Source organism: Ricinus communis, chromosome 2, assembly GCF_019578655.1.
Source record: "Ricinus communis isolate WT05 ecotype wild-type chromosome 2, ASM1957865v1, whole genome shotgun sequence".
In the NCBI taxonomy this organism is placed as follows: domain Eukaryota; kingdom Viridiplantae; phylum Streptophyta; class Magnoliopsida; order Malpighiales; family Euphorbiaceae; genus Ricinus; species Ricinus communis.
Window position 1 is genome coordinate 22,420,627 of NC_063257.1, and position 23,602 is coordinate 22,444,228.

At 35.5% G+C, this 23,602-nt stretch overlaps 1 protein-coding gene across 4 annotated transcripts; it reads right to left on the reverse strand.

Annotated features, from left to right (window-relative positions):
* Nucleotides 1–1,627: 1,627 nt before the first annotated feature.
* On the reverse strand, nt 1,628–23,602 carry LOC8289569 (organelle RRM domain-containing protein 6, chloroplastic). 4 transcript variants are annotated; one of them, XM_015724425.3, is made up of 4 exons: nt 23,303–23,602; nt 2,749–2,817; nt 2,502–2,628; nt 1,628–1,933 (listed from the first exon to the last, which is right to left on the reverse strand). In XM_015724425.3, the coding sequence occupies exons 1-4, from the start codon at nt 23,523–23,525 to the stop codon at nt 1,864–1,866; spliced, it is 489 nt and encodes a 162-aa protein (XP_015579911.1). In that variant the 5' UTR covers nt 23,526–23,602; the 3' UTR covers nt 1,628–1,863. The 4 variants fall into 4 exon arrangements, with proteins under 4 accessions (XP_015579911.1, XP_015579913.1, XP_025014630.1 ...); XM_015724427.3 differs by having other exon boundaries at nt 2,522–2,628; nt 23,303–23,601; XM_025158862.2 differs by having other exon boundaries at nt 1,628–1,947; nt 23,303–23,601.

Below are 23,602 nucleotides of genomic sequence, written 5' to 3' on the forward strand. Positions count from 1 at the left end.
GAAGGGAATGGAAAAGGATGTGCGTAACTATGTGCGAGCTTGTCCAATTTGTCAAACTTGTAAACCATAAAACATTAACACCCCTGGTTTACTACAACCTCTATCAATTCCTGAGGGCATCTGGACAGACTTGAGTATGGATTTTATTGAGGGCTACCTCAATATTTTGGCAAGGAGGTGATTTGGGTGGTGGTTGATAGGTTGAGCAAGTATGCCCACTTTATAGCATTAAGCCATCATTACACTACATCTTCAATAGCTCAGCTATTTATTTCCCATATTTTTAAGCTTCATGGAATGCCTAACTCTATAGTTAGTGATCGAGATCCAGTATTTTTGAGTACCTTTTGGGAGGAAATATGCAAGTTGCAGGGAGTTGAATTGCTTAAATCCACCTCTTATCACCCTCAAACTGACGGGCAAACAGAGGTGGTAAATAGATGCCTAGAATCTTATCTCAGGTGTATGACTAGTGACAATCCCAAACAATAGTCTAAATGGCTTCCTTTTGCTGAATGGTGGTACAACACCAACTTTCATACAACTATACAAATGACCCTTTTTGAGGTAGTCTATGGATTTCCACCCCCAATCCACATTCCTTATATCCCAAGAGACTCAAATTGTTGCAGTAAATCAATTCCTTCAAGATAGGGAATTTGCTTTGCAATTGATGAAATATCACCTATCAAAGGCACAACACCGAATGAAGCAACAAACAAACCTTCATAGAACTGAAAGAAGTTTCAACATTGGTGATTGGGTATACTTGAAGCTGCAACCTTATAAGCAACAAAGTACAGTAAGAAGAAGCATTACAAGCTATCTCCCTTGTATTATGGCCCTTATCAAGTGGAAGATAAGATTGGGAAAGTGGCTTATAAGCTCAAGTTACCACCTGAAGCCAGTATACATCCTGTTTTTCATGTGTCACAGTTGAAGAGATCAATCCCGAGCTCTGTTACTACTGCCTCCCAGCTTCCTGTACCTAATATGTCACCACCGGTTCCAGTTGCTATACTTGATAGGAAACTGGTTAAGAGAGGCAATAGTCCAGCTACTAAAATTCTTGTTCAATGGTGAGATAGGACACCGGAAGAGGCCACCTGGGAATTTTATTTCGACATTCAAGAACAGTTTCCACATATTAACCTTGTGGAAGGCTTTTTGTAAGGAAAGGGAATTGATATATGCTAAATCAATTTTAGCAAATTCGGTGTCGTTTCTATTTATTTGTGGTTGTTAGGAGTAGTGGTAGGTGTCACTCTTTTATTAGTAATTGTCCTAAATGCCATCCTTGGCAGCTGTCAAGTTTAGGCAATGGTAATATGTATGGGAAGTACTGTATTGATGTCATTCATGATTAAAGAGATTCCCTTTTCTCCCTCAATTGTTTTCTGCTTTTTCTACTCTTTTTGTGAAATTTGGCAGGCACCATAAATGTATGAAAGAAATTCTTTCATTAAGTGGGTAAGCAATGTAAATTTTTTCTTGATTTCGCTGAATTTTTAAATTCTAAAAAGATAAATAAATTTTTTAAATAAATTCTATATTAATAATTTAATATATTTAATAATACTAAATATTTTTTTCAACTTTATATTTTTTATTTATTTTTTCTCTTATATAAAATAAATTTCTTAATAAATTTAATCAATGGCATCATAATCAACATTGTGAATTAACAAAATTTACAATACCTTAGTGACATATTTGATTCTGTAAATTCCTATTAAGAAAAGAAAATTGCAGCAATAAATATATGCCTATTAATAATACAGATAAAACATCCAGACACGAAAATAAAAGGGAAAAAAGAAATCTTAATGTCCTACTTGCAATAATTAATACACAACCACCCGCTTAGAATTGCTTGTGCTGAAGACCTTGACGAAGCTCCGCTCTAGATTTTGCAACTTCGACAAAGATTACCCTGCCATCCAAGAACTGGAGGGAGTAGCTTATGATTGTTCAACATGCTAAGGCATTTCACGTGTATTATAGTTCTGAGTTTCACAAGATATACTTCCTAGGAAATCTCGACCAATAACTATGAAACACAGGATTATATCATAAAGCATCAACAAAAATTTGTATTGGATTATTCAGTTCATAATCTTTCTGTCTCTGTAATGGATAATTCATGGTTAAAACTTGCGATGGATAATTCATGCAATAATGACGAATTACCTCCCTTTATGTAGCCTAGGGTGAACAAGCATCTGATGCATATCTTAAAAGAAAGGAAAAGGAAAGAAAGACCTCGCAAAATGAACCATATTGTCTTTTAATCACGAGTATCAAACATTCAGTATCTCCACCACTTAATCGAGTTCTTCCTCCAACTAGTTATTGTCATTAAACTAGATAATTTCACAAATTCTTATAAAGAAGCAACTGTAAGTCTTCTACTATTGCATGTTGTCGATGCAAAATAGTTATTGAATCAGCAAACCTAAAAATAAAATAAAAAGAAGATGAGGTCGCACAGATGTGATTACCTACTATAGTGAGAACATACCTTGCCATGCATTCCCTCAATAGCTTTTTGAGATTCCTCCTCAGTTGCATAACGAAGAAAAGCAAACCCTCTAGGTCTGTTTGCTATTTTATCCATCACTAGATTAACTGTAAGGTAAACAAGTAATGATTTGGAAACCTAAAATGTATACTAATTAACAGGTAGGCAATATTAAATATCGTACAAATTAAACTTGCGAACTAAAGCAGACATTTAAGATATCTCACCTTCTACAAGTTTGCCAAAATTTTGGAAAGCATTTCGCAAACTCTCTTCAGTGGTACGAAATGATATTCCTGCATTAAATTCATAGAATTGTGACAATACTATAGATGTTGGGCTCTGACAGATGTCACCAGTAGCCTAAGGAGCTGCACTATTACTCTTCCACAACATCATTTCTTTTCAAATGCATTTGACAAATCAGAAAACTAGAAGTTGTTGGTATCTAAATTTTGCACTCCAGTTTCTCCCTCCCAATTCAAAGCCCACTAAGTAGCACTCCAAATGCAATGCAATATAAGAAAATGGGCCAGACTGAAAATAAAAGAACTACAACAATATTTGCAGTTCTGAAATTTCAGTTAAATATCATCCACTATTCCCCTAAAAAGGATCTGATTTGCAATCAACTAATATTGGATACAGTGTTATCTGGACTTGTAACAATTATGTAGATATGAATAGAGAACAATGAACATTCAGTAATCAACAAAACCTATCGACACAGGCAGAGCGACGAAAAATATTACCATAAACACCTACGGATTTCGGAGTCTCTAAATCATTAAAATCTCTAGCAATAAGTCAACTATGACTTCTTTTACAATTGAACAGTACATGCTTGTATGTTCTTACATGTAACACAATCGGCTGGTTCCAATGCTCCAGAGCAAATTAATTGTCCTCTCTTGGGTTTGGAAACTCAAAAGAAATTTTATACAAAGACCAATTCATCAATTCACAAACCCCATAATCAAGCAACACATATGCAATCTGTTATGAAAAATAATGGTAACAAATATCAGCAACAACAAAACCTCCATGTGGCCCCTTTTGCTAATACATACAAAACACGCAGTCAATAAAAGAATTGAGTCAGAGTCAGCTGTTTGAAGTGCGTGTTATGTTAAGTTGCAGATTTCTACTAGTTGCAGATATTTTTGCCACTATCACTTATTTGTCAAGCTAGAAAATTTTCTTTTTCAATTGTGTTATTGAGATCAGTGAGCTCTCTCACAAAATTGAGCTCTCAAGTACTATTAGCAAGAAGGAAAAATAGGAAGGAGAAGAAAAAATAAAAAAAATAAAAGCCCTTTAAGGGTAGAACCAGGAAGAGATATCATTCTTCAAGGTTCCATAACTCGAACTTCTATTAATTTGGTACCAGAGCCAAAAGTTATGGGGGAACCCGTACCTTGCAAGAGCAATTTGAAGAATTCCTATCAATTTACAAGGCTGAACGTGCTGCCTCTGAGACCAGACAACAAGCTAAGGCTGCTCAACTTGAACACCTCACACAGTCCTTGAACCTGCAACGAGCTGAAGGAGATTCAAGTGAAGGGAGCCACAACCGCAGCCACTGGGAAATCAGAAATCACTAGGAAAGACCTAACACTGAAGGCGGTACCACAATATACAAAGCTTGATTTTCCCCGATTTAGTGGAAATACTGATCCCTTGGGTGTAGTTAAGCTGATGTGATAACTTCTTCCACCATCAACGGACGCAAGAGGAGTATCATTGGCTTCTTTCCATCTTGAAGGAGATGCACAATTGTGGTTTTTGAAGCTTGAAAGAGATCGGCATAATATAACATGGGTGGACTTCAAAACCAATGCCACTTAAGGATTGGGCCCCCAATCCGAAGTAATAAACTGGGTGAACTATCAAAGTTAAGGCAAAGAGGGACTGTAGAGGCTTAGCAGTGCCAATTTGAAAGACTCTCTGCCCAAACTACATCGCTAACATCAGAACAAGAAATGGCAATCTTCATTAGTGATCTTAAAGAGGCTATTGCTGTCGAAGTTGAGTTGCACCAACCACCAGATTTGACAACAGCCATGAGCCTTGCTCATCTTTATGAGCAGTATAATGAGAAGGGTAGAGAAGATGCAACTACCAACATTCCTTTCATAAATGACTTTTAAGGGCAGAAATGGCAGATCGCAGAGCTAAAGGATTATGTTTTAATTGTGATGAAAAATTTGAAATTGGACATAACTGTAAGCAGCTGCTCTGGTTGGAGGTGATAGAAAATGAAGAAGTTGATCCACAAATCTCACTCCATGCTATTGCCAGAACTCAAAATCACCAGACTATGCAGGTGGAGGGATGCGTAAATGGGATCGTTTGGTGATTCTCATTGACTCAGGTTCTACATATAGTTTCGTGGATGGATCTCTAATGCACCAGCTTCAAATTCCAATAGAGGCAAGGCAAATCTCAGAGTAACAATGGCAAATGGGGATAAACTGAGCAGTCCTATGCAGGCAGCTTCCAGTATAGTTGGGTAACCAAAGATTTCCATTTGATTTATCTTTTCTTCCCTTATGTGGTTTTGGTGCTGTTTTAAGTTTCAATTGGCTTAAAACTTTGGGTCCAATATGTTGGGACTTCGCCACCATGAGGATGAAGTTTACATGGCTGGGCAAACCTATTGAGCTAATGGAATCAAAGACCCAAAACAGCCTGCACCTTCTCTATCAACTCTTAAGTTAGAAGCAGAAAAAGAACTCAGTCTGCATTTCAAGGCATCTTCCAAACTCCAGTTGGCTTACCACCTCCTCGTGCTTGTGATCATAGGATATCTCTTGAGCCAAGAACTCCTATAGTGGTGAGACCATACCGCTACCTGCATATACAAAAAGATGAAATTGAGGAACAATGTCGAGAGATGTTACAACAAGGACTCATCAGACCTAGCAACTCGCCTTATTCTTCACTGGTATTGCTGGTCAAAAAGGCTGATAATTCATGGTGGTTCCATTGATTATCGCACATGGAATGCAAAAACCATCAAGGACAAATTCCCTATTCCAGTGATAGACAAGCTTCTAGAAGAATTACATGGAGCTAAATACTTCTCTAAGCTGGAGTTAAAATTCGGATATCACCAAGTTTGTATGCACCCAAAAGATGTGGAGAAAAAACCTTCAGGACACATCATGGGCATTTCGAGTTTCTTGTGATTCGTTTGGCCTTACCAATGCCCCCTCCACCTTTCAAGCCTTGATGAATGCAGTGTTTGCACCCTACCTACGTAAATTCGTCATGGTCTTTTTTGACGATATACTCGTCTATAGTACCTCATAGGCTGACCACTTACACCAACTTCAAGTGGTTTTTTCTCTACTACAACATATTTTATTTTTGAAGGAGACTAAATGTTTGTTTGCTAAATCTTAGATTTCTTATCTTGGCCACATTATTTCAGCAGACGGAGTGCAAGCAAATCTTGAAAAGATTAAAGCCATGATTCGATGGCCTAGACCAGCAACTATCAGAGCTCTCCGAGGCTTCTTAGGCCTTACCGGCTACTGTCAGAAGTTTGTCCAAAAACTCTTGCTTGGACTCCAGAAGCCATGATTGCATTTGAACATCTCAAACGAGCCATGACCACTACTCCAGCATTGGCTCTACCTAGTTTCGAACATAGATTTTATTGTAGAATGCGATGCTTCTGATTATGGTTTGGATGCAGTATTACAACAGGATGGAGACCTATTGCTTTCCATAGTAAACCTTTGGCTCAATGACACTATAAACTTCCAGCCCATGAAAAAGAACTCATTGCCCTATCAATGGTTATCAGGCATTGGAGGCCACATCTATGGGGAAGACCTTTCCGCATTGACATCGATCACTTCAGCTTGTATCTCTTGGATCAACAAATTACCACTTCCCCCCCACAACATTGGATGAGCAAACTCTTAGGCTATGATTTCATGGTTGAATATTGTTATGAAAGTTGTATAGGATTGTATATAGTAATTAGAAGACTAATTTAATTAAGAGTCCTAGTCCTACTTAGATTAGGATTATATGTATTGTGTATATATATATATATATATATATATATGGGTGTAACTCCCTTGATTAAACAATAAGATTTTCGGATTCTTCACTCAAATTACATGGTATTAGAGCCTTGAGCTAAAGAAATTAGGGTTTTCTTTTTGGGTTTGGGACTATTGGAAAAAAAAAAACTGTCATTGAGCTTTTTTGTTCAATATTTGGTTCATCGTCCTAGAGCGACTGTTTATTGTCACCACCTGCTCTAGGAGGTGCACCAGCTTCCGATCGTCAAGTTCCCAAAGTCCAAACACCAGAGTCCAAGCGCGTGACCTGCACGCGCCGCCAGAAGCTTTTTGCCACAAAACCACGCGCTGGAGCGTCTGCTGCCGGAAATTGCTCCGGTTTGTCTCGGTTGACTCCTCTTAACTTCTATAATTTGTTTGTGTACCTGTTTGGGTCAGCATCAGTCATGGTATGGGAACTGTTTTGGTACATGTTTGATTTTTTTGGAAATTTGCTTTAGGCAGAATTTCTTTTCTATATTTAGATTTGTTCTTCATAACATATGGCTGAGGAAAAGATTGTGTTGTCGGTGATATCAAAAATTACAAACATAAACTTAATGCTACAAATTATCTTGATTGACGTCAAATTATTGAATTATATTTGCTAAGTATTTTTATGGATAGCCATTTGACTGATGATCCTCCAAAAGAGGATGCTAGACTACCTTGGATGAGAGGAGATGCTCACTTGTTTTACAGATACGTAATTCTATTGATAGTGAGGTAGTTGGTATGGTTACTCATTGTAACACAGTCAAAGAATTAATGAGTTATTTAGAATTCCTATATTCGGGAAAGGGGAATGTTTCTCGAATTTATGATATGTAAAGCATTTCATAGGGCGGACAAAGGTGATAAGTCTCTCACCAACTATTTCTATTAGCCCAAAATGAACAAGACCATTCAAGATTTTATCCGGCATTGTGCTGTCTATCAAAGAAACAAATCTGAACACTTGCAACCTGCTGGCCTTTTACAGCCTCTCCCGGTTCCTTTCCAAGTATGGGCAGACATTTCCATAGAATTTATTGATGCCTTACCTCCCTCATTTGGAAAATCCATCTTGTTTTTCGTGGTTGATCATTTTACTAAATATGCACATTTCATCCGCATGGCTCATCCCTATTCTGCTGTTTCCGTAGCAAGAGTTTTCTTTGACGATGTTTTTAAGCTGCATGGATTACCATAAACAATAGTTAACAATAGATGTGTTACATTCACAAGCTCTTTCTGGACTGAACTATTCAAGCTGAGTGGAACAAAGCTAGCTTTTAGCTCCGCATACCATCCGCAAAGTGATGGTCAAACAGAAGTTGTTAATTGAACCATTAAAGTGTACCTCAGATGCTTTAATAGTGACCAACTCAAATGGATGCAATGGATCTATTGGGCTGAGTACTTCTATAATACTGGGTACCATTCTTCTCTTAAAGCTACTCCCTTCGAGGTTGTCTATGGCAAAGCATTACCTCGCCTCTTAGATTACTGTCCAGGGCTAGCTCGAGTCGAGGCTGTAGACCAAGAACTAAAAATGCGAGATCAGATTAGCCAAGGCCTTGGGGAAAGACTTCTACAAGCCCAAGACATCATGAAGAACAATTATGACAAGCATCACAGGGCAGTCCACTTTACAGTTGAAGATTTGATCTTATTAAAGTTACAACCCTATCAACAGTTGATCTTGGCTTCCCAAAGGAACAAAATGTTTCTCCCCGCTATTACGAACCATTTCCCATTGAGGCAAAGGTTGGAACAGTAGCTTACCGCCTCAAACTCCCCTCAACAGTGAAAATACACCCAATCTTTCATGTTTCCTGCTTAAAACAATTCCACAACCTTGTTTAAGATGAGCCGAAGTTATTCATTGTTCACCAAAAGGAGATACTACCCACACCAAAAGCTATTTTAGAGCACAAATTAATTGTAGGTCACCCTCGCATTCTGATTCATTGGGATGGCTTATCACCTTCTGAGGCATCTTGGGAACCAGTCGCTCGTATCCAGATGCAATACCCAAATTTCGCGTTTGAGGTCAAACGTTTTTTGAAAGGAAGGAGTGATGTTATGAAAAATAATGGTAAAAAATCTTAACGACAACAAAACCTCCACGCGGTCCCTTTTGCTCATACATACAAAAGATGCAGTCAACAAAAGAACGAGTCAGAGTTAGCTGTTTAAGGTGCATATTATGTTGAGCTGTAGATTTTAAGTAGTTAATTGCAGTATTTTTGCCACTATCTCTTATTTGTTATGTCTTGTAATTCTCCTCCTTTTGTCTATTGCTTAGCCTCTGTATTTAAACAAATTTTATGGTTTAATAAAGGGCAAGCTAGAAAATTTTCCCTTTCAATTGTCTTATTGAGATTAGTAAGCTCTGTCACAAAATTGAGCTCTCAAGGACTATTAGCAAGAAGGAAAAATAGGGAGGGGAAAAAATAAAAATAAAAGCCCTTTAAGGGTAGAATCAGGAAGAGATATCATTCTTCAAGGTTCCATAACTCGATCCCAAACTTAGGCTTCTATCACAATCCAATTAGTTTTTGCAATGGCAAAACCCATTTTTGAGTCCCCATACTTATTGAGTTTATTATACTTGGTCTCTAGTGATCGGTTGTATTTTAATGAATGCTTGTACTTCTATTCTTATCATCTTTAAGTCCTTCTACTAATAGCGTGCATATAAACACCGTTAAACCTACCAACCAAAAACTTAATTTTGGCTCATTGGATCCTTAAAAATCTATGTTGTTTTAAAAAATCCCTGAGCTTTTAGTTTTTAAGACCTTACACAAACGTCTGTTAATTTTGACGCTTGTTTTTCAAGAGAAGAATTCTAAAATAAGCACTCAAATAAAGAAAATAATACAAACAAGGCAAAAAGTAAGAGTAATATAAACATATTGAAGTCGATAAACTAAAAAGCAATTTAACAACATAAAATGAATATTATATATTGAGATTAACAAACACTGTTAATTCGATATTAATTAAAGTCGGATAATGATTTAGAAATTTTTTAGATGCAATAAATAAGGAGAAAATATTTTTAAGAAATTAAATCTAAATTTAACAAATTATTTCACATTGAAATTCTAAAATTATTATTTTTCACATTAGATAAGGAAAAAGAAAAGAATAAACAAAATAATGAAAATGAAATAGAGCAAATGAATGACAAATCTCTAACACAAATTCTAGATTTTTTTAATATTAAATCAAATAACATATGGCGAATTAACACCCATATATCCTTCGAATGAAAAATATTTACTAACAAAACATCATAAAAATCTTTAGGGACCTAATAAATTAAATTAAAAGGTTCAGGAATTTTTTAGAACATAAAAGTTTTAGGGACACATTGAACTAAGTTGAGAAGTTCAATATCTTATTGACTTAAATCTTTTTACTCACTCGATATTTACATGCACGCTCCTATCAGGACTTAAAGATGACAAAAATATAAGCGTTAACGATTTGTGAAAACACGATCAATCATTAGAGACTAAATAAATAAAGTTGAAATGTATAGGAACCAAAAGACGGGTGTTGCCTTTTTGCAATTAGCTCAAATGCATTCATGAAATACAAAACAACAGAAATGCACATCTATCATGGTGGCCTAATTTTCAATTATGCTATCCTAGTCAAGATGTTGTATATATCTTGCAATTAAAAAGCTAGGAAAGGTTGTGTTAATCCTTTACCAACAATACATATCTAGGCTCAAAGAAGCCTCAAGCCCATGAAGCTCTGTTAGACAAAATCCACAAGCTCTATATAATTTTCCTTGCAAGCAGTAAGAGTACCGCATCTCTGCAAATCAATAATATCCATGTCTGACTATAAATATTTAATACCATCTCTGCAAATCAAATCCCCGGGTATTTGATCCAACTCTTCATCAACATAAAGAAGGCTTAACTATAGATTCAAGAACAAGCCTTGTATTCTAGTGTCCAATTGGGGAAAAATATCAATGAATTGACTTCATACAAAAATTAATTATTGTATCTCGATTCTTTAATTAATAACTACACTTTGAATATGTGAGATTCTTGTTAGAATTTCATCTGAATCAAGTGACGATAATGTAATTGTAATCCTTATCATCAAAAATAAGGGTTAGTTTGATGTCATTTTTTGCTTTCTGTTCTTTATTTATAAAAAACTAAAATAATTGTTTAATGCTTTTTAGTTGTTTATTTAAAATAGTTTTTTTATGTAATTTTATATAAGAATGTATTGAGAGAAAAAAGAATAAGACAGATAAATTGTGGAGAGAAAAAGGTGGAGAAAAAATAGGAAAGAAAAATGTAAAGAGAAAAAATAGAAAACAAAAATTATAAAAACAACACTTAATGGTTTTATTGAAAATAGATTTTAATTTATTAAACACTATGTAAAAAGTTTTGAAAAGAGAAATCAAAAAAGATTTCAACAAACACATTTTTTTTTTATTTGAAAAAATATATGAAAAATATGAAACAAAAACAACAACAAACACCATGACCACAAAACTATTTAAAGTTTAGTGGTCATAAGAATAAATTAATAAATTGCATGAAAACAATTTAGTATATTGCAACTGAAAAGAAAAAATTGTTGGTCAAAAATCAAAAGAAAGAAATTTTATAATGTTTCCTCTTCTTTTATAAACATCAACTTCAAACAATATATTATATTAAATTTCTAACAGGATCCTCCTTGAAATTAGGTAAAAGCACATGAGTTACAATCAAGTTAAAGTTCAATGATCTTATGGAATAAACTAGTGTCGTGCGACTAATGAATATTGTTACAGCTATTGTATACTAATTAGACCTCTTGTATACTAAATAGGAATATACTAAACATGAAAATAATCATAGAGGTGTAATTAGGCATTAGTAGTTGATATTTTTCCTAAATTAAAGAATGTAGCTTGTATATATGTGCGTGTGTGTGTGTGTGTATATATAAATGTAAACCATTGATCAATAAGATACACAAAAATTACTTCTCAGTTTGAATTTCAGAGTCTTAATTTACATGGTATCAGAGCATTAAAGCCTGTACCTCTAAAAATTTTGCAAATTACAAACATTAGGGTGTTAGGATTTTCCAAGTCTCCCTCTTCTAGACATTTGTTTCTCTCACCGCCCAGACTAGGGGAAGTACTAGCCGCTGATTGGCCTTCATCTAGAGTTTCGTCGCTGAAAACCCTACGCGTGACCCACACGCGCCGCCAAAAGGAAGTTGCTATAGTACCACGCGCCAGCAAGTGAGGGCACGTCTGTCGTTGAAATCTTGTCTTGTTTTCATCATTATGCTGCCTCAACTCTCATGAGAAGTTTGTCTACTTATTTGGGTCAGCATCTACTCGGTGTGGGATCTATTTTCGGACAGGTTTGGACTCTCATAGTTTTTTCACCGTGTTGAGGTTATTTTCATTATGTTTGGATTTTATTCGGCTGAATTTTTGAAAAATGGAGGAAAAGAAATTTCATTTTGTGTTTGATGTGGTTCCTATGATATCAAAAATCACAGAACATAGACTTAATAGATCTAAATATTTAGATTGGAGTAAGACTGTTAGACTTTATTTTCGGAGTATTTATGGATAATCATTTAATTAATGACCCACCTAGTGATGACTCAAAAGCCTCATGGCTAAGGGATGATGCCCGTTTGTTTTTAGAAATACGTAGTTTTATTGATAATGAGATGGTTGGTTTGATAAATCATTGTGAACTTGTGAATGAATTGATGAATTATTGGAGTTTGTATACTCAAGCAAAAGAGATATCAAGCCCACATATGAGATATGCCAAGCCTCTTATCACACAGAAAATGGTGATAAATCTCTAACTACTTTATGGACTTTAAGAAGACTCGTGAGGAACTTAATATGTTACTTTCTTTCAATATTAGTGTGAAGGTTTTGCAACCACAGAGAGAAAAAATGGCAGTTATAAGTTTCTTGGCTAGTCTTCCTTCTGAATTTGAGACTGCTAAATCTCAAATTCTTTCAGGTCCTAACATATCCTCTTTGGAAGAAACCTTTAGTAGAGTACTCCGCATTAAAAACTTAGCACCTACTCAGTCTAGTGGTGCTCTTGTCAGCCGCACCTCTTAATCTAGGAGACAGTTCTATTAGAGTGGCAATAAAGGGGCAAACTCCAGTAGCCATGATCAAAATTCTAGTACTCAAGATCAAGATTTGAGAGGTGTTGTCTGTTATTACTATCATAAGCCAGGACATGGAAAGAAAGATCGTAAAAAGTTGAAGCGCAAGAATCAGTAAAACCAGTTAACCACGTTGCATCTACTAATACTAATAATGCTTTTGAATCCATTAGAATATCTGCAAATGAGTATGCCAAGTTCTTACACTTAGCATATATAGCTGTATACTTATTTAGGAATTATAGCTGTAATATTCCTGTATTTATTTCCTGTAATTATTCCTATATAGTTGACTTACCTTAAATAGGTCTAGGTATCTTGTATAAATACCTTGAGATATATGGAATAAATATAAGAGTGTTTTTTCAGTCAATTATTATTTTGGTATCAGAGCAAAAGAAAATTTTTTTCTGCTGCCTTCTTTTGTTCAACCCTAGCCGTCATCTAACTGCAGTCTTTTTTCCGCTGCCTTCTTTTGTTCAAACCCTAGCCGTCATCTAGCTGCAATGTCTACTAAAACTAACAACAAAGAGATTCCTAATAGCAAGAAACTCTCGACGATGATCATTCATGAGACCTCTTCTCCAATCCATATTAAATTGGATGGTTCTAATTATCGTGTTTGGTCAAAGATTTTAGAGATGTATATTGCTGGCAGGAAGAAGAAGGGTTATATTACTGGAAAAAAGGCTGCACCTACAGAAGATGATCCGAGCTATGATGAATGGGAAGCTAAAGATGCCTTTATCAAGTCTTGGCTTATTAATTCCATGACTGATAATCTGATGTCACACTTTGTTCAGTGTGGGACATCTAAAGAAGTTTAGGATGCGGCTAAGAGGAGCTATCTTGATGTTTCTGACTCTTCTCAAGTATATGAACTGATGAAGAGGTCATTTCAATTGCGCCAGGGTGGTCGACCTCTCCCAGAATATAACAATGAGTTAAATTCAATTTTCATGAAGCTTGATTATTGTAGGCCCAATGACATGACATGTGCTGCTGATATTGAGAAACAAAGGAAGCATATTGCAGAGGATCATATCTATATGTTTCTTGCAGGTCTTCATCACAGTTTGGATCAAGTTAGTAGTCGTGTTTTGGCTACCTCCCCTTTACCAAGCTTGGAAAAAGCCTACTCTTTAGTTCGTCGTGAAGTGTAGAGACAAGTCACCATGGGAACAGAAAATCATTCTGAGGCTTCAGCTCTAATGATCCAAAAGAGCACCTCTCAGGTGACTCCTGTTCCTGTGAATTCTACTACTTCCAATTCTCTCTTCTGCACTCATTACAATAGTACCAGGCATACAGTAGATGTTTGTTGGAAGAAGCATGGCTATCCGGAGTGGTATAAACTTAAACAAGCTGAGAAGAAAATAAGAAATCTGCTCAAATTGCTGTTATTGACACTTCTCCATCTTCTGCTTCTCATGTCTCTCAACAAGGTAATTCTAGTCTGACATATGTTTCTACTGTTTCTAACACTTGGGTTATTGATTCAGGGGCTACTGACCATATGACTAGTAATTCTTCTATACTTGCCTCTCTAATGTCTTCACCTGTTAAGTCTGTACAGGTTGCTAATGGGACTTCTATGTCAATTATAGGAGTTGGGAATATCTCAATTTCTCCTACATTCTCAATGTCATCTGTCTTACTTGCCCCTGATATTTCTAATAATCTTCTTTCCATTAGTAAGATTACCAAAAGTCTTAATTGTTCTGTAATATTTGATTCTACTCGTTGTGTCTTTTAGGACAAACGTACGAAGATGACGATTGGCATTGGTAAGGAAAGAGGAGGTCTTTATTACTTAGAGGGGGCTGCGAAATTTAAAATCTGAACCTAGCCATGGTTTTCAAGTAGAGAGAGAGTCGTTTGATAGAGAGAATATTCTTTTATGGCATTGTCGTTTGGGGCATCCATCTTTATTTAGAGCGTTTATTTTCTAAATTGTTTCACAATGTTGCTATCTCTAGTCTAAGATGTGAACAATGCATTTATGCTAAAAACCATAGTGTTCCTTTCAAAACCAGTTTCAATAAGAGTTCTATTCATTTTTCATGTGTTTATACTGATGTGTGGGGTCCCTTTTCTACTTCATCTACCTCAAGCCATAAATACTTTATGTCTTTTATTGATGACTGCACTAGAGTGAGCTGGGTATATTTGATAAAATCTAAAAGTGATGTTATACAGGTGATTCCTTAATTTTACAAAATGATTGTCACACAGTTTCATACTCAGGTCCGAGCTTTTCATTCTGACAATGGTCGTGAGTTTGTAAATCAGTCTCTTACCAATTTCATCCTAGAACATGGCATCCTACACCAAACAACTTGTGCCTACACACCATAACAAAATAGTGTAGCAGAGCGTAAAAATCGTCATATCCTTGAGGTTGCTCGGGCTTTAAGTTGTACTATGCATGTTCCTAAACGGTTTTGGGCTGAGGCTGTCATGACTACTGTCTTTCTTATTAATCGAATGTCTGCTCGTATCATTAATTTTCAAACCCATTTATGGATGTTATCACAATTTCACTCTATTCCTTCTGCTCTAAATATTTGTCGTAAGGTTTTCGGTTGTGTATGTTATGTTCATGTACACTCTATATATAGGGATAAGCTTGATCCACGTGCTCTTAAATGTGTTTTTCTTGATTACTCTAATTCTCAAAAAGGCTATAAATGTTTTTTATCCTCCTACAGGTAAATATTATGTTTCTATGGATGTTCAGTTTTGTGAACAAGTATCTTATTTTTCTGGGAATGTATCTATGAATCCTCTTCAGAGGGAGATTAATAGGTAAGGAAGAGGAACGGTTATGGTTAGAAGAGAAGTTGTGGATGTCGAGTAAAGGGGAGAATTCAGCTATTATGGAGAATAAGGAATCTTTAGATAATACTTGTTCTGTTCAGTTTGAGTCTGAATTTAAGGAGAAAAAGGATGAAAGACCAGCTAGGTTATTTCAAAACGGTTATACAAGAGAAAACAGAATGCCACTGTTATGCCTTCTCCTGACTCTAGTGCTCCTCTTGATGATACTACCATGCCATCGGATGACTCTTCTACTATTAACCTTGAGGTATGTGTTCCTTCTCCTACAACTTCAACTTTAGAGAAAGATTTTAGTCCTGTAACATTAGAAAATGCTATTTTGAATCCACAAGTTATGGATCACGATCATGGTAGGAGATATCCCCCTCGTGAACGTAGAGAACCTGATAGGTTGAGTTTTTCCAAGTCATCTTTTAATGTCACTTATCCTATTTCTGATTTTATCTCTTATCATCATCTGTCTAAGGCTCATCTAGCTTTTGCTCTTCAGTTGTCTTCTGTGTCTATTCCTAGTCATTTTCAAGAAACCATTGGAGATCCTAAGTGGAAGGTTGCTATGGAAGAGGAAATGAAGGCTCTCCAAAAAAATTCTACTTGGGAGATGGTTGAGTTGCCACAGGAAAAGAAGACAGTAGGATGAAAGCGGGTGTTTACAGTGAAATATAGGTCAGATGAGACAGTTGAAAGGTACAAGGCTAGACTGGTGACCAAAGGTTACTCTCAAACCTATGGGATTGACTATCAAGAGACTTTTGCTCCTGTGGTTAAGATGAACACCGTTCGAGTCATTCTATCTCTTGCAGTCAATCTAGACTAGCCATTACGCCAGTTTGATGTAAAAAATGATTTTCTCCATGGTGATTTGATAGAGGAGGTGTATATGGATTTACACCAGGAGGAGGTAAGGTGTGCAAGCTGAAAAAGGCATTGTATGTGTTGAAACAATCGCCAAGGGCATGGTTTGGCAAGTTGAGCTACTCAATGAAGGAGTATGGTTTTAAGCAAGCTTTGGCAGATCATACTTTGTTTTATAAGAGGGAGCATAATGATATTTCCTTGCTTATTGTTTATGTTGATGACATGATTATTACAATTAGTAATGCTAGTGAGATAAAGAAACTTCGAAGCTACTTGGCCAAAGAGTTTGAGATGAAGGACTTGGGGGTTCTAAAATACTTCTTAGGTGTTGAAGTATCTCGGTCCAAGCAAGGACTTTTTCTCTCCCAATGGAAGTATATTTTAGATCTCTTAGCTGAAACTGGTAATTCTGCCTGTGAACCTGTAAATACTCCCATTGAGGTGAATCGTGGTCTATCTATCTATCCTGATCAGGTTCCGACTAACAAGGAGAGATATCAGAGACTAGTGGGAAAGTTGATTTATCTAACCCACACTAGGCCTGATTTATCATATGCAGTTAGTGTTGTCAGTCAGTTTATGCACAATCCAAGTGATCGACACATGAATGCAGTGAATCGTATTTTGGCTTATCTGAAGTCCTCTCTAAGTAAAGGTATTATGTTCTCCAAACATAGGCATTTGGATATTATGGGTTATATAGACTCTGACTTTGCTAGCTCTAAATTGGATAGAAAGTCTCCTTCAGGCTATGTGTCATTCGTTGGAGGTAATCTGGTGACTTGGAGGAGTAAGAAACAGAATGTGGTGTCATTGTCTAGTGCAGAAGCTGAGTACCAGGCTCTTCATCATGCAACCACAGAGCTTGCTTGGTTAAAAATTCTCTTAAAAGAACTCAGGTTTGGTCCAAAGAAACCTTTGGTACTTTATTGTGATAACACTGCAACTATTGAGATAGCTAACAATCCGGTTCAACATGATCGAACTAAGCACATTGAACTTGACAGGAATTATATCAAGGATAACCTGGATTCTGGTATGATAGAGGTTCCTTATATTAAGAGTGCAGATCAGCTGGCCGATATGATGACTCATTATCCAAGTTGGGCATGTGTGATATCTATGCACCAACTTGAGGGGGAGACTTAGCATATATAGCTGTATACTTATTTAGGAATTATGGCTGTAATATTCCTGTATTTATTTCCTGTAATTATTCCTATATAGTTGACTTATCTTTCCTGTAATTATTCCTATATAGTTGACTTACCTTAAATAGGTCTAGGTATCTTGTATAAATACCTTGAGATATATGGAATAAACATAAGAGTGTTTTTCCAGTCAATTGTTATTTCTTACAGTATCAGAAATCTCTAAAGTCTTCATCTACTCTTATCACTGCAATCACTAATTCAGGTAAAATAAACACGTCTTGTTTCCCTCATCTTCCAAACTAGTCATTGATTCTGGTGCCACATATCACATAATAGGTAATTATAGTCTATCCTCTTCCTTTAAATCACATGCCTATAATTTTATATTACTTTAGCAGATGGGTCTACATCTCATGTTCTTGGTTCTAGTACAATTACTCCAACATCCTCAATTCCTACCTGATTTGTCTTTTAATTTAGTCTGTCATCAAACTTGCACGTCTCTTAATTGTAGTTTAATTTTTTTTCTATTTTTTGTTTATTTCAGAATCTTATGATAAAAGATTATTGGTAAAGGACATGAGTCTAAAGACCTCTACATTAAGTACCAAAGTCTATTCTTGTTCTGGAGTTGTGTCCCCATTTGAAACAAATTGTCAGTTGGGTCATCCTTCATTACATATCTCAAAGACACTTTGTTCTTAATTTACTAATCTGTCATCATTAGATTGTGAGTTTTGCCGATTTGCCAAACACCATCGTCAAAAGCTCTAGTCCTATAGTTAATAGACAAGCTAGTGCTCCTTTTGAGTTAGTTCATTCTGATGTTAGGGGGTCCTTTGTGTCTAAAATCAAGTTCAAATATTTTGTTACTTTTGTGGATGATTATTCTCGAATGACACAATTATATTTGATGAAAAATCGTTAGAATTATTCTCTCATTTTTCTACCTTGTGCTGAAATCAAAACTCAATATCATGCATCTGTTCAAATTTTGCGAATATGATAATATTAAGGAATATTTATCAGAATGCTTCCAGAATTATATGGTTCAACATGAAATTATTCATCAAGTTTATTCTCTAGATACACCATCTCAGAATAGGGTTGCTAAAAAAAAAAAAGTACACCCTGAAATTGCTAGAGCTTTACTATTTCAAATGCAGGTTCCTAAACAATTTCGGGTTGATCAAATTCTACAGCCTGTTTTATGATTTTACAAGAAAGAATAGATGATGACATACGATAGACTCCTTTTTTCATGTTCTCTTTCCTAATAGGTCATTCTTTCCCATTGCACCTAGGATATTTGATTGTACTTGTTTTGTTCAGGACGTTCGACCTCAAGTTACCAAACTTGATCCAAACCTCTAAAATATATGTTTTTTTGGGTATTCTTATGTACAAAAAGGTTATAGATGTTACTATCCAAGTTTAAACAAGTACCTTGTGTTAGCTGATGTTTTACCTTTCTAAAGTAGACCCTATTTATTTCATCTTCAAGTTCTATCTGTTAGGGGGAGGATGATGATTTACTAATGTATACCATCACATCCCCTAGTTCTAATCTTCCTCCCTCTGCTCCCGTTAAACCTTCTATAACACAGGTTTATTCTCGCCGCCAACAACCTCCATATCCTATTCCTGCTCATGTTCCTAGTCCTCTTGCTCTATGTCCTGTGCCAGTTCCTTGGTCATGCAATCTGATTCCCAGTTCTAGTGATGATCTTCCTATTGCACTTCGTAAAGCTAAACGTCAATGCATTTATCCAGTCTCTCCTTTTATGTCATATAACCATTTGTCACCATCCTTTTGTTCTTTTTTATTGCATCCCTTGATTCGGTTTCTATTCCTAAAACCGTTCATGATGCTCGATCTCATCCTGGATGGCGTAATGCTATGATTGAGGAGATGAATACTTTAGATGATAATGGTAGACTTGTCGGCAGGTAAAAAGGCTATTGGCTGTTGATAAATGGGCTTGGGTAGAACTCATTTTCAAAAGCTAGCTCAAAAGAAGAGGGTGACAAATCCACTTATATACACTATAACAACCCAGTAACCAAGCGATGTAGGATAAATACAACTTCTAACACCCTCTCTCACGTTTAGCGTGACATGCAAACGGGTCAAATCCAAACCCACCATCGCAAACCAAATGTCAGCTTTGATACCATGATAAATGAGTTTGGATAGAACTCATTCCCAAAAGTTAGCTCAAAGGAAGAGGGTGCTCAATACAACTTCTAACAAATGTAAATGAGTATTTGCAATTAAAATTAACCCTGATGGGACTGTTGTTAGATTGAAGGCTCGTCTTATTGCTAAAGGATATGCACAGACATATGGAGTTGATTATTCTGACCTTTTTTCTCCTGTTGCTAAGCTTACCTCTATCTGGTTATTCATTTTTATGGCAGCCATTTATAACTGGCTCTCCATCAGTTGAACATTAAGAATGCATTTCTTCATAGAGACGTCCAGGAGGAAGTTTATATAGAGCAACCACCTGGTTTTGTTGCTTAGGGGGAGTATGGGAAAGTTTGTCATCTTTGAAAATCCTTGTTGGGTTTGAAACAAAATCCTCCGGCATGGTTTGGAAAGTTTAGTCAGGCTGTTGAGAAGTTTGGCATTAAGAAAAGTAAGTCAAATCATTTTATATTCTACCATCCTATTAGTTGTTTATGTTGATGACATTATCAAAACTTGGAGTGTTATGAGTGGTATTTCATCTCTCAAATCTTTTCTTCATGGTCAATTCCATACAAAAGATTTAGTGCTAAAGTACTTCTTGGGTTATGAGTAAGAAAGGGATCTTCTTATCTCACAAAAAGTATGTTGCTTGACTTATTAACCGAGATAGAAGGACTAAACCATGTAGTACTCCAATGGTTCCTAATTTGCAGCTGACAAAAGATGGTGAATTATTTATAGATCCTGAGAGATACAGAAAATTGGTTAGGAAGTTGAATTATCTTACTGTGACTCATCCAAATATCGCCTATTATGCTAGTGTTGTAAGCCAATATATGTCTTCCCTAATTATTGATTATTGGAATGTTGTAGAACAAATTTTATGCTATTTAGAAAGAACACATGGGCGAGGAATCCTGTATGGCATCCATGGTCATACTACGATTGGATGTTTTTTAGATGCTAACTAGGCATGATCCAAAGAAGATCAAAGATCTACTTCAAGCTATTGTACTTTTCTTGGAGGAAATTTGGTTTCATGGAAAAGCAAGAGACAGAATGTGGTCTCACATTCAAGTGTAGAATCAGAATATAGGGCTATGGCCAAGTCTGTGTGTGAAATAATGTGGATATATCAGCTCCTTACTGAAGTGGGCCTTAAGATTTTAATACCGGCTTAGCTATGGTGTGACAACCAAGCTGCACTTTATATCAATCTTTCATAACGAACTAAGCATATTGAGATTGACTGTCTTTTCATTCGTGAAAACCTTCAGCAAGCTTTAATTTCTACAAGATAAGTCAAAACATGATAACAATTGGAAGATATCTTCACAAAAGCTCTTAATGGAGTTAGAGTTGATTATTTCTGTAACAAGCTAGGCATGATTAACATCTATACTCCAGCTTGAAGGCGAGTTTTACAGCTATTGCATACTAATTAGGCTCTTATATACTAAATAGGAAAATAATCATAAGGATTTGATTAGGCATTATTAGTTGATTATTATTCCTAAATTAGAGAGAATATATTGATGAATAACATACACATAAATTGATGAATAAGATACACATAAATTACTTCTAACTTTGAATTTCAGAGTCTTAGTTTACAAATATCAATGTTAAGTTCAGGACCATGAAATCATTAAATTAATTACTTAATACTAAACAAGTTGTTCAAAAGAGAATCTAATCTAGAATGCCATAAAGTATTTCTGATTAAATGAATTATGCATTCAATCTAAGAAAGAAATTAGTAGAAATACCTATTAAAAATGTGGAACAACACAGTTGTAATCTGATGTAACTGTGTCAAACATGTGATCAGCATACTTCTTCCATGTAATATTGAATGCACCTTTTAAGTTCTCTTACAATCCTGTATGAAATTAACTGTAGTATGGACTAGGAAAAGAATAAAACATGCGGGAAGAGGCTAATTAGATATGAGTGCATCTAGAATAATGTGGGAATTAGTATCTAAGTCCATCTGTCTTAGAATAGGATAAGAAAGACAAATGGACTTCAGTAAGTGGCAATACAAAGTCGGAAAGCACAGCTAAACGATATAAGGCAAGATTGATGAGAAAAGAATACGGTCAAATATATGTGGGGTTAATTTCACTAGTGATTTAAACTTGTGGAAAAATCTAAAGTGTCATCACTTAATTTTAATTTGTTTCAGTTAAATCACTCAATTTCAAGTTTGTTTCAATAAAGTTATTATTGCTAGATTTTAGTAGGATTTTCAAGATTAGAACTAAGTATATTATTTTCTAATATAATCTATAAACTACAAACATAAAAGTTGATTAGAGAAATTTTGCACACAATGAACAGATTAAAAAAGGGTACATTTCTATACAGATTCAAAGGAGTACATTTATTGAGATTAGAATTCAAAAAATTAAAAATTCATTGAAATTCCATTATCATGGCTGAGATTACATCAACATAAATTACCAATAGATGTTTTCTTAAATTGCATTAGAAAATAAAATAACATACAGAGAAGCTCATGCATGTTTTGCTACATACCCAAATATTAATAGATGTTTCCTAAATTGCAACCAAAAGATAACAGAATTCATTTATGTTTTGCCAAGTACTTTAGTACTGCCACATTAAAATATGATCTTTAATATAACTCTTCAATAGTCCAAAGCTTAGCAGAAAGCTATACTGAGTGGGATAGACATTCAAAGGCTTAAAGGGTCTCCTAGGGCTTGGTTTGAAAGATTAAGGTGATCCTAGGCAAAGAAAGTATATGCAGAAGTCAAAAGGATCATACTATTATTATCAAAGACAATAGCAACAAATATCCACCTTCGAAGTCTATATTGTTCGTAAGATGACAAGATGAGGAAAATTTTCTAAGATTTAATAGAGAAAAGCTCAAACTGAAATCTTTTTATATATTGCTAGCATAATGAAGAGAAGGTAGAAAATACCACCTCATACACAGCTTAGGCATTCCTCGGAATCCTGTAGGTGAGACATGTGATTCTAAACAAAATTATAGACTTCTAAATTTTCTGCAAAATTGATCTCTCCATTCATTCTCTCATGATTACAGACTGCATAGTCCATGTATACCATGACTTTAATACTTAATAGCCCTACAGAACGTATAGCTAATGAACCAGCAGCTACTAAACATAAATGATTCATATCTAGCTATGATAGATTCAAATGTCAAACACGGATCAAGCAACCGAATTCCCAACTCATCGAGACATCCCCCTGTATTGGGAATCTAGTACTTGATTTGACAAATTTTTCCAAAACCAGTTAGAAGTGGAAGTGATAATAACTGATTAATCCGGGATTGGGGTTCAATAAAACCGAATTTGAAATTTATATAAATTGCAAACAGAAACCAAGTAACATAAAACCCTTAATTACTATAAGCAATTGGTAAACCCAGAAACCCTTTTAGCCAATAAGAACAAAATTAAAGACTAATAGACGGAAAACTAACCGCTTACATAGAGCCTGGTCTTTGGGGTACTGTGAGTGGAAGAAGAAGAAGAAGCCAATAGTTTTTGATACGGTTGTCTAGTAAAATGCAAGCAAGGTAATTGCCTTCGAGTCCCCGAATTGTAATCATTACTAGGGACTGATGATAAACCAATCTTTCTATTAATCTGAAACGACGGAATTGAACATTGAATCGTTACGCTGAATGAAACGGTAGCTGCCATTCTCTTTATGAATCACCAGTTCAATCTATATGGAAATATTGCTATCTATCACCCTTGATGGTTTATGGTTTATGGTT

Bases quoted from the DNA above. Each gene is read 5' to 3' on its own strand.
- LOC8289569 (XM_015724425.3), bottom strand. From the start codon at position 23,525: ATGGCAGCTACCGTTTCATTCAGCGTAACGATTCAATGTTCAATTCCG. The intron at 2,818-23,302 runs GTTAGTTTTCCG...AATTTAATGCAG, and splicing joins GACCAGGCTCTATGTAAGCG to GAATATCATTTCGTACCACT. The intron at 1,934-2,501 runs GTAATCACATCT...CTTGGATGGCAG, and splicing joins GTATGTTCTCACTATAGTAG to GGTAATCTTTGTCGAAGTTG.